The sequence below is a fragment of the Gorilla gorilla genome, chromosome 10 (genome assembly GCF_029281585.2).
Source record: "Gorilla gorilla gorilla isolate KB3781 chromosome 10, NHGRI_mGorGor1-v2.1_pri, whole genome shotgun sequence".
Taxonomy (NCBI): Eukaryota; Metazoa; Chordata; class Mammalia; order Primates; family Hominidae; genus Gorilla; species Gorilla gorilla.
In genome coordinates, this window is record NC_073234.2 from 137,667,842 (window position 1) to 137,682,189 (window position 14,348).

The 14,348-nt window shown below is 44.0% G+C and overlaps 1 protein-coding gene across 7 annotated transcripts in view; it reads right to left on the bottom strand.

Moving 5' to 3' along the window:
* Positions 1-1,383: 1,383 nt before the first annotated feature.
* VPS33A (VPS33A core subunit of CORVET and HOPS complexes) overlaps positions 1,384-14,348 on the bottom strand; it is a 35,976-nt gene continuing 23,011 nt past the window's right edge. For 6 of the 7 annotated variants that reach the window (XM_019038977.4, XM_019038978.4, XM_055358244.2 and 3 more), the window contains exons 8-13: positions 13,120-13,246; positions 11,231-11,298; positions 10,175-10,312; positions 7,616-7,753; positions 4,624-4,792; positions 1,384-4,247 (exon numbers count right to left, since the gene is read on the bottom strand). In XM_019038977.4, coding sequence (XP_018894522.1) covers positions 4,066-4,247; positions 4,624-4,792; positions 7,616-7,753; positions 10,175-10,312; positions 11,231-11,298; positions 13,120-13,246 — 822 coding nt within the window. In that variant the 3' untranslated portion in view covers positions 1,384-4,065. The remainder of the gene's footprint in view (positions 4,248-4,623; positions 4,793-7,615; positions 7,754-10,174; positions 10,313-11,230; positions 11,299-13,119; positions 13,247-14,348) is intronic. The other variant, XM_055358246.2, reaches the window with a different exon arrangement.

Genomic DNA, 14,348 nt, shown 5'->3' on the forward strand with positions numbered 1-14,348 from the left:
AAAGAGCAGGCAGTGTGGACATCAACCCTTTTATCAACATCATCATCCAGAAGCAAATGGCTCCTTAATTTAATCAGGATCTCTTATTATCAAATTATTGCCTTGGCCACAGTGAGGCTGAAAACAGGAGCAGAACATTATCAAGCTGCTCAGGAAGCCAGTGAGTAGTAATTACTCCCCCAGAGAACTGGTCATCTTCCGTGTCCTACCTAGTGGAAACGGAGTACAGCTAAGATTTATACCCTCCTCCACACCAAAATAATGGATGAAACAGACAGGCTATTAAAAATAGGCCTGATTCTGTTCCCTTTTAACTCTCACATCCTTCAAATGGATGTCTCCAGGCAGTTAAGTGTTCTAGCCTTTGCGGCCCCTTGTTACCGCCTGATTTTGGGTGTTTTACAGCAACGGAGTAACTTAAGCAAAGAAACACTATGTGGCTTGAAATTCACACTAATCCATTTAGAAATAAAAGAATCTGAGAAATTTTAAATAACTGGCTTTTTCTTCTGTTGTCTGACCAAAAAGGTATCCTCTATTTTCTATAGGATGTCATCATTAAACCACGACTGAATATATCACACTCTACAATAAATTCAGTCTAAAGAAGACCATCTATGTGATGTCTGCATTTTTTTGCCTCACCATCTTTATCATAGTCCCTCTTACTGTCTGCTTTAGACACCCAGTTCATTTTGGTATTTTAAAAAGAGTATTTCAGCTGGTGTGGTGACTCACACCCATAATCCCAACACTTTGTGGGGCTGAGGCAGGAGGGCTGCTTAAAGCTAGGAGTTCGAGACCACCCTAGCCAACAGAATATTAAAAAGATAATAAATTTAATGAAAAAGAAAAAAAGAATTATTTCTCTCGAGGCCAGGAGTTTGAGCAACATAGACCCTGTCTCTAAAAGGAAGAAAAAGAAATCGCTGGGTGTGGTGGTGCTTTGCTATAGTCCCAGCTACTCGTGAGACTGAGGCAGGAGGACTGCTTGAGCCTAGAAGTTCAAGGCTGCGGTGAGCTATGATTGTGCCACTGCACTCCAGCCTGGGCAACAGAATAAGAGCTCATCTCAAAAAAATAATTTCTTCTTGAATTAAACTGCTCAATACAAACACTTCCTCCTGGTGACAGGCTGGTCTTTAGTGTACAACTGAGAACAAGACCGACCAACACATCATGCTTAATCATAATCCATTTGCAGTGAGGGCAGATCTGAATCGAATAGAACTCACAATGAGACTGTCCCAGTTTTCTCTGAGAATTAAATGTGCTGTTTTAAATCATCCCTCTTTCAACCATTACTCTTTTGCTCCACAATTAACAAAATACTTAATTCTCTGTTGGTTAGAATTCAACACTGTATAGCAAGACACAAAACAGTGTCTGTGTAGACTTCTTTATTAAGGGGGCTGCTGGTGTAGAACTGTCTACCCAACTAGACAAAAGTCCAGACATGATGTAAACAATCCACTCTCCCCAACAATAAATGTACCGTTCACATATCCTTTCTCAGTAAGGGCATACTCTTTTGAGACAAAGACTGCTTCAAGTATTAAATGAACTTACACAAAGGCGTATAATATATAATTATCTACCATTTTCTCTTTGCATACAAATGAAACAATTGAAGTTTTTCAGTCTTCTGCTGAATGCATTTTTAGGAGCTGCCCTAACTATGCTCTGAGCAAGCAAGTATATAGAGTCTTGGGAGAGTCTCATGACACATGAGACTACAACTGAGTATCTGTTCCCAGGACAGAATCCCCAGCCAGGGAGACTTGACCAGACTTGAATTGAACCCCAGGAACCAAAAAATGGAGGGGCAGGGTGGATTTCATTCTCTAAAGCAGCTGATGACTGCCTGAGGTGGAAGGTATAAACTAATCTCCCTGGGATATAACAAGTATTTAAAAAAGGATTTTCTACAATGAAAATGGTTTTCTTTAAGACATTTCCAAATACTGAATATCAAGGCCAAATTAATTCCATGAGAAACTAATCTTTCAATTATTATCTCTGCCACCCTTCATTCTTTTATTAAAGAGATTTTTTAAAAAGTATACAGAATTTCTCTTTCATTAATAATATTTACCGTGCCCATCAGAACTCCACTAATGGGCCGGGCACGGTGGTTCACACCTGTAATCCCAGCACTTTGGGAGGCCGAGGTGGGCCAATCGCCTGAGGTCAGGAGTTCGAGACCAGCCTGGCCAATATGGTGAAACCCCATCTCTACTAAAAATACAAAAATTAGCCAGGTGTGGTGGTGCACATCTGTAATCCCAGCTACTCAGGAGGCTGAGGCATGAGAATCGTCTGAACCCGGGAAGTGGAGGTTGCAGTGAGCTGACATCGCACCACTGCACTCCAGCCCGAAAAGAGCGTGAGACTCTGTCTCAAACAAACAAAAACAAAACAAAAAAAACCTCCACTAATGAAAAAGGTGGTGAAAAACAATGTGTGGTTACTAATCAACAACCAAAACCACACCTGGCTAGGACCCAGCAAAGCAGGGGACCAGCTAGTTTTGCTGGAGGCTTGGGCAAGGGCAGCAAAACTGCCAACCTGACTTGGTGCCCTTGGTGCCTTAACTCCTCCAGAAGCTAAGATGGAGGAGTAGAGAGGCAGAGAACACACGGATTTTCAACTTCTCCTCCAACACCCCTGCCCCCCACCACAGCCTGACAGTCTCCTGCAGGAGTAGCAGCAGCTGTGGCTGCTGGTCTCCAAGATCATCAAGAGATACACCTGGAGAAGGCTGAGGTCACCAGAGAGGGGGCTGAAACAGTGTTTTCAGCTGAGTACGGAGTGGCCACAGACTGCTAGAAAAGTACACGTGGCAGTTACCATGGAAACGAAGTGGCCAGATGCTGAAGAAAAAAGAGTTGCCCCTGCTCACTGTGGGACCAGTTGGATGTTGGGCCCTTGATGGACAGAAGAGAAAATGGAAACCTCAATGGAGGCACCCACCACTGCTGTGTCTGGAGTTAACGTGTGTGCTAAGAAACTGTCTTTGAATTACTTCAAAGGCTGAATTCTCAGAAGGCTGCTCCCCAGTTATCACATTCTTCCATGTCAAAAGCCCCTGATAAGTATGGAACCTAAAGAGATGTAGCTGATCACATAGAGCATAAACTTTGTTTCTGGGCAAGAAGCTCCCCTAAACCTCTTGCTTTGTAAGAAGTAGAAGGAAGCAAACTTGCCTTAGTGATCAGTTGCGACAGTGACTGATGACCCTAAATATAATCTCCCATACTCTGCAGGAAAAAGAAATCTCAACTCAGTGATAAAATGATCTCCAGCTCCCAACACTTAACCACTGTCCTAGGCCTGATGCGCCTTGAAGAAATACAGCACTGGGGATTAGAGGATGAACTTTCTCTTTTTATTTTCAGTTTCACCTCCTCAGTCTCAGCTTTCTTATTTTAAGAGCTGGCCCCGTTTGTCTGGCTGAATGGATTATCTACCCCCACCATCCTTAATGTATTTCCAGAGGTCTCTAATGAAGACCCTGAGCTTAGAAAACTCAAAACCAGTGCTGCTTTTACTCAGGTTGATTTTCTTCTATTCTTCTTTCTTCAGCAGATTAGGGGCCAGGCACGGTGGCTCAGGCCTGTAATCCCAGCACTGTGGGAGGCCGAGGCAGGTGGATCACCTGAGGTCAGGAGTTTGAGACCAGCCTGGCCAACATGGTGAAACACCATGGCTACTAAAAATACAAAAATTAGCCGGGTGTGGTGGTGCATGCCTGTAGTCCCAGCTACTCAGGAGGCTGAGGCAGGAGAATTGCTTGAACCTAGGAGGTGGAGGTTGCAGTGAGGTGAGACTGTGCCACTGCACTCTAGTCTGGATGACAGAGCAAGACTCCGTCTCAAAGGAAAAAAAAAAAAGGAATACAAAAGAGATGGAGAAAGCAGTAAACAGTAGTATAATTTAAGAAGCTGACCCCAGAATATATTCTGTATTCCCATGTTTCTTCTATGGGGTTTTACTTCCTTTCAGCAACTTCTTCAAAGAGGCAGTTTATTCTGCAGTACACTTGTTAAGTCTCCTCTGAACATCCTAGAAAGGTTTTTCCATCAGAGCCTCTATCCAACTGGTTCCATTCATTAGTTTAGTGGTGGCAATGACATATTCTGTACCTCCATCTTCCAACTGGGAGAGAAATCGCAGGGCAGCAATTTCAGCGAAGGTTACGCCCCCAAGGAAAAATATCAGAGTCACTCGGTTTTCTCCCGGTTGACCTAAAATTTGAACATTTCAGAATTAAAAACTATTTATTATTAATGCTTCTCTTCCCACCTCTTCAAACATTTTATCATTCATAAGAATAAACAAGTGCCTTCATCCAGACAGTTCATCTGAAACCTAAGAATACTGATTTTGATCTCAACATTTTTTTTTAACTTCTGAGATTCTCAACACAGAAGTTGAAAGCTGCTACCCCTCAGGGAATAATCCGATTCGAGTTCTTACTATATACATTAGCAACGAACAAAAGAGGTGTATTTAATTCTGACTCCTAAGTGCTTTACTAAGTATTTTACAAAGCAACTGTACAATACCTGAAAACCACACTAACAGTACATAATCATCTGTAGATGCTGGACTGGGACTTACGTTTCTTCTGCAGTCCTGTGGGCAGTGGCTGCCGCTCCTCAAAGTGGGGCCCTGGGAGGATGCGGAGGACCTCCTCGATGCTCCGCCAGCCAGGCCGGGAAAGCAGCTGGGCCAGCCGCACACTGAGCGGGGCATACCCACTGTACACATAGGATATGTCCGTGGGGTTCTGTGAGATAATTAAAGAACAAAAACCCTATAGATACAGAGACTTAGAGCTACCTGACTGTGGCCTTTTGGGTAATCCAAAATTATTTGATTTGGATTTAAAGATATACAACCCCCACCCCTGCCATGCCTTGTTCTAATCCACCGTAGCTGGGCTCAATTTTTAGCAGCCAGAGCTTCAATTTTGACTGAAATATTGAAAAGCCACTCAAAGCAGCTCTAGGTACAGAAGATGAAGAATTATTTGGTTTGGCATGAACCTTTTTTTTTTTTTGAGACAGAGTCTGGCTCTGTCACCCAGGCTGGAATGCAGTGGCATAATTTCAGCTCACTGCAACCTCCGCCTCCCGAGTTCAAGCAATTCTCCTGCCTCAGGCTCCCAAAGAGCTGGGATTACAGGTGTGCACCACCACTCCTGGCTCATTGTTGTATTTTTAGTAGAGACAGGGTTTCACCATGTTGGCCAGGCTGGTCTTGAATTTCTGACCTCAGGTGATCCACCTGCCTTGGCCTCCCAAAGTGTTGGGATTACAGGCCTGAGCCACCGCGTCCGGCCAGCGTGAAACATATTGGGGGGAACTGGGCACTCCCTAGCTGAGCAATGATGTGCAATAACCTTTGAACTTAGCAATTCTACTTTTAGGCATTAATCCTACAGAGGTGCTTGCAGAACAAAAGATAATAGACCAAAGTATAAACGTATTAACTGCAACACTGCATGTAATAGTAAAGACTGGAAACAACCTGAATTTCTATCAATAGCAATCTGTTAAATCATTAAATAAGGTATAGCCTCAAAACCACTATGTAGCAATTTAGAAAAATTTAAAAGAAGGGGAAGATCACAGAAGACCCTTCAAGATCCTTTGTTAAGTGGTGGGTGGGTCCAGAGTCAGAAAGGTCAGAACAGTGAAGACAGCTGAACTAATATGTATATGATAGACTCTAGACATTAAGGGTCTCTATTTTCCCACTGGGAAAAAATCATTTAATTTTGCTCCTGACAGAGGAGACTGTCTAGTTATGAGCTTTTGTCGCAAGAGGCGGCCTAATAAACTTCCTTATGAAAAACCAAAAAAGACTGAAATGTAGAAACATTAGAATAAGTAATAAATGTAAAGCGAAGTGCACCCCACTTTGGAGACCAACAGTAGAGAATATGCACTCTTTATGTAAAAATGTATATGTACAGAATCTTTCTGGAAGGATAGATAAAAAACTGGCCACAGTGGCTGCCTCTGAGGGGAAACTGTGGAAGGAAACTCACTTGGCCCTGATGACCCTGCTTTTGCATAGCTTTTTTTTTCCTTTTTCTTTTTCTTTTTGAGATAGGGTCTCATTCTGTCGCCCATGCTGGAGTGCAGCGGTGCAATCTCAGCTCACTGTAGCCTCAACCTCCCAGGCTCAGCCTCCTGGGAGGCTCCCACCTCAGCCTCCTGAGTACAGTAGCTGGGCCTACAGGTGCATGCTCCACCATGCCCTGATCACTTTTGTATTTTTTAGTAGCGACAGGGTTTCACCATGTTGGCCAGGCTGGTCTTGAACTCCTGACCTCAAGCGATCCTCCTGCCTTGGCCTCCCAAAGTGCTGGGATTACAGGTGTGAGCCACCGCGCCTGGCCATGGCTGGCTTGTTTATGAGTGCTGGACATCTCCACTGACTCCTCTAGACACTCTCCACCCTTCTCCGCAATGCTCTATGCCCGGAGATGGACCTGTGCATCCCACACCAACACACTCCAATGCCTTCTCTTTGGGTCTGACCAAGACAAAGCACCAGAGTGAACTGGAGAGTGGGCAGCAGTGTGAGGACGACGTTGTCACTGGCCAGCTTCCTCTGCTGGAGGTTGACCATACCCTCAGCCAGAGGCCCCTCACCCCTTACCTCACCAGATGGCCTCACCACAGCTCTTCTCTCCAGGTTCTAAGACAAGTTTCTAGAACACCCCCCTCTCCTTGCCCTTCAGGCCGTGGCTGGCAAGGGCTCCCCACCGCACTGCCTCTCCACTCTTCCCACATCTTTATTTATTTGAGACAGAGTCTTACTGTGTAGCCCAGGCTGGAGTGCAGTGGCACAAACATGGTTCACTGCAACCGCCTCCTGGGCTCAGTGATCCTCTAACCACAGCCTCTCGGACTAAAGGCTCATACCACCATTGGCCATTTTTTTTTTTGTAGAGACAGGGTTTTGCCATGTTGCCCAGGCTGGTCTCGAACTCCTGGACTCAAGCGATCTGACGCTTCAGCCTCCCAATATACTGGGATTACAGGCATGAGCCACCGAGCCTGCCCCATAACTTTTTTTTTTTTTTTTTTTTTTTTGAGACAGAGTCTTGCTCTGTCGCCCAGGCTGGAGTGCAATGGCATGATCTGAGCTCACTACAACCTCCGCCTCCCAGGTTCAAGCAATTCTCCTGCCTCAGCCCCCCAAGTAGATTGGATTACAGGCACGTACCACAATGCTGGGCTAATTTTTGTATTTTTAGTAGAGATGGGGTTTCCCATGTTAGTCAGGCTGTTCTCAAACTCCTGAGCTCAAGTGATCTGCCTGCCTCGGCCTCCCAAAGTGCTGGGATTATAGGTGTGAGCCACCGTGCCCAGCCCACATCTTTATTAAACTCTCCAGAAACTCCCCAGTTTAAAAGCATTCTCTGTGTCCTTCTAGGATTCTGATGGATACAATAAATGCGTGCATTATTTTTTCAAAAACATTAGAAAATTGTTTTTAGAAAGCAAGGCAGATGTGTAGGTTCAGAAGCATGTGTTGTCACCTGGACGATCTAACCAGTCCCTAAGCTGAGACGAGGTGGAGAAGTGTGGCTTACTTGCTCGTTAACATCATCCATCCAGAGGCGTAATGTTTTCCGTATAGTTGGGTAATTGTTTCTGCCCCCCGTCTGCGGTTTCAGCAGGCCGGCCTTCTCCAGGTTGTGTAAGGTCAATATGTGCTCATAGCCGTACGTCTGCAAGGGAAGTCATTTGGCCTTGATGTCAGATCAGGAAAAGGATTTCTGCAATTTTCAAAGAAGGGCACTTCCAACAAATCAATTTGGTTTGTACTGCAGGACATGTTACCAAAGTCCAGCAATGTTAGTGGATGGGCACAGAGGACAGGGTGGAGGGATGAAACTTGTCCTAAAACTGCTTGCCTGTTACTATTAATTCAGCTCACTGTTTCAAAGAGAAATTTAAAATTTTTACTTTAAAGTCAGAATTTATGGACCCAATCTAAGTGAGCATCAAATAAATGATAGTATATTTTTATAAGGGATATAATTAGCTCTAAAAAAGAGTAAGGCATATGTATACATCCTGATAAGAAAGGTCTCCAGAATATATTTAAAAAACAGTAACATGTAGAGTAGCATATTATTTCTATTTTTAAAAAGTGGCCAAGGTCTGGGCACGGTGGCTCACACCTGTAATCCCAGTACTTTGGGAGGCCGAGGCGGGCAAATCACTTGAAGTCAGGAGTTTGAGACCAGCCTGGCCAACATGGTGAAACCCTGTCTCTACTAAAAATACAAAAATTAGCTGGGCCTGGTGGCAGGTACCTGTAATCCCAGCTACTCGGGAGGCTGAGGCAGGAGAATTGCTTGAACCCAGGACGTTACAGTGAGACAAGATTGTGCCACTGCACTCCACTCTGGGCAACAGGGTGAGATACTGTCTCAAAAAATAAATAAATTTTAAAAAGTAGCCAACACTTATAAAATACTTTCTATGAGCTGGGCACTGTTCTGGTCTAAGCACTTACATACATTAACTCAGTCATCCCGGCTCTAACCCCATGACGTAGGTATCATTACCTTCATTTTACAGAGATGTTTAAATAACCTGCCTAAGGTCACACAGCTAGTGAAGAGCAGAGCTGAAACCTGGATCCAGCCAGTCTTGCTCTGAAGTCTGTGTATGGAAACATTCTGTCTAAATGCAAAGAATGGAGTTTGGAAGGAAGCAAATCAGACTGCTGACACTGGTCACATCTGGGGAGGGAAACTGGGGTATGAGCAAGGTACAGGGGACGTTCACATTTTGCTGTGTGTACTTCTGCAGTATTTGACTCTTACACAAGGATGCATAACTTAAAAAAAGACAAAAACAAAAAATTAATGAGCACTCAATTTTAATAAAAATGTACTTAACTGTCACTGGTAACAGCAAATAAATACTACCTGAGTCATTTTCAAACAAAGGGGAGACTTTTCAAAAACAAGAGTGGCCTTTTCCTTATAAGGATCACAGGCTTAATTTAAGTAAACCTGCTAAGCAACTGTCATCAGAAATTTGCAGAAAGTTCTTTTCCTCCGTGGTATAATTGCCGAGTTAAGAACATGGGCGCTACACTCAAATTGCCTGGTTTACCACTGGCTGTGCCACTTACCAGCCAGGTAACCTTGGGTGAGTTACCTAAACTAGTCTGTGCCTCAGTTTTTCATCCATAAAACTGGGACGATAGCAGTCTCTAACTCACAGGGCTGTTGTGAATATTTGCTGTTGTTGTTATGGTAACTACAGTTAACAAGGAGGTATTGTGAAGATGAAACAAATGAATGCACATAAAGTTTTTCCAATAGATCCTAGCACATAGTAAATGCTCAATAAATGTTACCTATTATTATTATTTTTTACTTTTTGTAAAAAAGCTATGTTGCCTAGGCTGGTTTTGGACTCCTGGGCTCAAGCAATCCTCCTAACTCAGCCTCCTGGGTAGCTGGGACTGCAGACACAGCCACCATGCCTGGTAGATTTTTGTATTTTTTTTGTAGAGACAGGGTCTTGCTATGTTGCCAGGCTGGTCTTGGCCTCCAGCGATCCTCCTGCCTCAGCCCCACAAAATATTGGGAAAACAGAGGTGAGCCACTGTGCCCAGCCTGTTAGCTATTATTATCACACAAATACAATAAACAGTGATGGCTACCAAGACCAATTCCTCTAGGTGTTAAAAAATTTATACAACAGTGGTTACAAGATACCAAAATGGCAGCTTTGTATTTTTTATTTTTTTTAATTTTAAATTTTTTATTATTATTTTTTGAGACAGAGTCTCACTCTGTTGCCCAGGCTGGAGTGCAGGAGCGTGATCTTGACACACTGTAACCTCCGCCTCCTGTCTTCAAGCGATTCTCCTGCCTGATCCTCTCAAATAGCTGGGACTACAGGTGCATGCTACCATGCCTGGCTAATTTTTGTATTTTTAGTAGAGATGGGGGTTTCACCATGTTGGCCAGGCTGGTCTCAAACTCCTAACCTCAAGTGATCCACCTGCTTCGCCTCCCAAAGTGCTGGGATTACAGGCGTAAGCCACTGTGCCCGGCCCATGAAGCATTTTTTAAAAAGATGCTGTCCCCCTTGGCAAATTAATAATTTAAAAATATACTCACCTGGAGAATCTCTCTTTTGTAATAATCCAAAACTTTTTGTTTGAGCCCACTATTACACACGGATTGGAGGCAAACTAGTCTTAACACCTTGATCAACGAGTGCTTTTGGGCGATACAATCCTCAATGTAATTGTTGACCTAGAAATAAAGTAGCATACATATACATATACATTTACATATACATATATACATACACATACACACACACACACACACACACACACACTACATGGTTTAGGAACTTAACTTGATGTTTATCATTATTTTTCAAAGTCCAATAAAGGAGATACGTGGGAAAATGAGTTATTTTTCCACAGTCCCTAACCATTCCCCGAAATAGCTCTGCTAGCCCCAGCCACATACACACCCTGGCCAACACACACACACACACACACACACACACACACGCACACACACACACACACACACCCCAGTGATCAGGCCAAGTCACTGGAGCCCAAGGCCGCTGAGAATACAATTGGTCACTCCATATGCCTATCTGGACACAGATTTGATTTTAGGGGCCGGGTCTCATCTTCCCATGTATGGCAGAAAGTGTCTTGCACAGAATAATGTTAAATATCTGTTACTTGATAAAATCTACACTTGCACATTTTGCATTTGCTCTTAAAAATATTTAAGTGGCCGGGCACAGTGACTCACGCCTGTAATCCCAACACTTTGGGAGGCCAAGGTGGGCGGATCACAAGGTCGGAGATCGAGACCATCCTGGCTAACATGGTGAAACCCCGTCTCTATTAAAAATACAAAAAATTAGCCAGGTGTGGTGGTGGGCGCCTGTAGTCCCAGTTACTCGGGAGGCTGAGGCAGGAGAATGGAGTCAACCCGGGAGGCGGAGCTTGCAGTGAGCGGAGATGGCGCCACTGCACTCCAGCCTGGGCAACAGAGCGAGCTGGGCGACAGAGTGAGACTCCGTCTCAAAAAAAAAAAAATGTTAGGCAAGGCATGGGAATCAAAGCAGTTAGTTATCTGGCTATAATCTGAGGTTTAATAAGCTTTCAATTACTTGTTAAAGAGGTTTTTTTGTCCACATACCTTATCAGTGTCTATTCCAGACATAAACTCCTGTTCCACGGTTAATTTATCAAAGAAGTCTTCAGAAGCTAAAATGAAATTAGCAAATTTGCAACTTAGAAATTAAATGTTAATTTACTTGAGTGGCATGCTTTTATACACAGAGCACGATTCAGAAACTAGACATGTGGCTGGGCACGGTGGCTCACACCTGTAATCTCAGCACTGTAGGGGGCCGAGGTGGGTGGATCACTTCAGGCCAGGAGTTCAAGACCAGCCTGACCAACATGGCCAAACCCCATCTCTACCAAAAACACAAAAATTAGCTGAGTACGGTGGCACACACCTGTAGTCCCAGCTACTCAGGAGGCTAAGGCACAAGAATCACTTGAGGCGGGGAGGCGGAGGTTACAGTGAGCCAAGATCACACCATTGCTCTCCAGCCTGGGCAACAGAGCAAGACTCTGTCTCAAAAGAAAAGAAACCAGACATCATGCAAAAAAGCAAGCAAGCAATAAGTTCAAGTCATCACCTGAAGAAAATCTTTTAGGAAACATGGAAAACGCTAGGCCTCTGCAGTCCTAAGTTACACTAGATATAGTCGACAAGTGCACTCTTTTGTATCCTTAGGATTTCAGTACAGACCCCAGAATGAGCATCAGTATGAATGAAAGCTAATTTCTCAAGAACATTTCATTTTCATCATTAGGTTCAACCCAATTTCAACTGGTTTCCACTCCTATGAACAGGGAAACAAAGGACTGATTTTCCGATAACTGTGATTTACTTAAGATTCGAAGTATACTTCATAAAACAATCTCCTACGCAGCTTTTACAGCCCTGTGTTGTAACAAACAAACTCATGTCTGCTTTAATAGATGTCTTCTGAGCTCTTTCAAAATACTCAACATATACTCTTTGTACCAATTCTGCACAGAGTATTCAAGGGAAGAACATGCGCCAATAAGTAATCCTTCAAAAAAGGAAAAAAGCTGCTGGCCGCGGTGGCTCATGCCTGTAATCCCAGCACTTTGGGAGCCAAGGCGGCGGATCACCTGAGGTTGGGAGTTTAAGACCAGCCTGACCAACTTGGTGAAACACCATCTCTAGTAAAAATACAAAATAAGCCAGGCATGGTGGCATGTACCTGTAATCCCAGCTACTTGGGAGGCTGAGGCAGGAGAATCGCTTGAACCCGGGAGGCAGAGGTTGCGGTGAGCCAAGATTGTGCCATTGCACTGCAGCCTGGGCAACAAGAGTGAAACTCTGTCTCAAAAAAAAAAAAAAAAAGGAAAAAAGCTAGACTAAAAAAATTAACCATCTCAAATTATGATGGCAAACTTATGGATAATTTTTTTCTCTTATCTACATTCCAAATATTTTTCATATAAATGATAATGAAAAAATTTGAGTTAAAAAATGGACCCTTCCTCTCTTTCTCTCTTTCGTTATTTCGAGATGGAGTCCTGCTCTGTCGCCCAGGCTGGAGTGCAGCGGTGCAATCTCGGCTCACTGCAACCTCCGCCTCCCAGTTCAAGCAATTCTCCTGCCTCAGTCTCCTGAGTAGCTGGGATTACAGGTGCCCGCCACCACACTTGGCTAATTTTTGTATTTTTAGTACAGATGGTGTTTCACTATGTTGGCCAGGCTGGTCTCGAATGCCTGACCTCAGGCGATCCACCTGCCTCGGCCTCCCAACGTGGTGGGATTACAGACATGAGCCACCACGCCCCGCCTGGAATATTCTTAACTATTAACATATGTATACTTCATTAACACTGAGAAGAACACGTGGTATTAAGACAGAGCTGACTCTGCCGAAGAGGCATTGTGGTGTTGATGACCTAGGTGTCAAACGTTGTATGTGCAAGTAGCCCCAGACTGAAACAATCATTACAAAGGATACTCACTAGTGACATCTTTGATCAATTCTGCAATTGAGGTATGGTTTGCAAGCGAGCCCCTTGCTGCCTGCATGTGGGGCAACTGGGAAACAAACTGCTTGATCTCCCCCACGGTCTTAGCATTGTGTCTTTCCTGAAATAAACAAGAGAGCAGTGCCTCAAGCAGGGAAGATAGTTTATTTATTTTATTTTTTTGAGAAGGACTCTCGCTTTGTTGTCCAGGCTGGAGTGCAGTGGCGCAATCTCGGCTCACTGCAACCTCCGCCTCCCAGGTTCAAGTGATTCTCATGCCTCAGCCTCCCGAGTAGCTGGGATTACAGGTGCCCACCACCATGCCCAAACTAATTTTTGTATTTTTAGTAGAGACCTGGTTTCACCATATTGGTCAGGCTCGTCTTGAACTCCTGACCTCAGGTGATCCACCCACCTTGGCCTCCCAAAGTGTTAGGATTACAGGTGTGAGCCACCGCGCCCAGCCGATATTTTAAGTGCTTTGTTTTTGTATTGTTCAGAGGATGTTTCATTTATATTAATGAGAAAGGAAGAATGGAATACAAATAAATCAGGGCAAACACAGCTCTAACATTACATAAAAAAACAGAAAAGAAAAGTATATATATCACTGAAATAATAGAGTTCATGGTGCCTGTCTCCTGAATTAGCACTTCTTTAGAGAAGCAAATGCCTCAGAGTCTGTCTTCCAATGTACCAGCTTAAACACTGTGTCAGTATTTTGTGGACATCTGAGTATTGGTGAAAGATAGTATTATATAAACCATACAAATTTCTGAGTAAAAAACTATGACAAAAAATTATGTTTAGAGGGTACCATAAAGAGGAAAAGTTTCCTGTGTAACAGAAAAAAATCCATTTTTTCTGTTGACCCTCAGTCTTTTATTTGATGCTGAGACAGGGTCTCTGTTGCCCAGGCTGGAGTGCAGTGGTGTCATCACAGCTCACTGCAGCCTCCACCTCCTAGGCTCCTACCTCAGCCTCCCGAGGAGCTGGGATTACAGGCACACGCCACTGCCCAGCTAGTTAAAAAAAAAAAGAGTTTTGTAGAGACAGTGTCTTGCTGTGTTGCCCAGGCCGGTCTAGAACTTCTGGGCTCAAGCGATCCTCCTGCCTCAGCCTCTGACAGTGCTGGGATGACAGGCGTGAGCCACTGTGCCTGGCCTGAACCTTAGTCTTGAGTATAGTCTATGAACAAAGCGAACATAGCTTGGTGATGATAA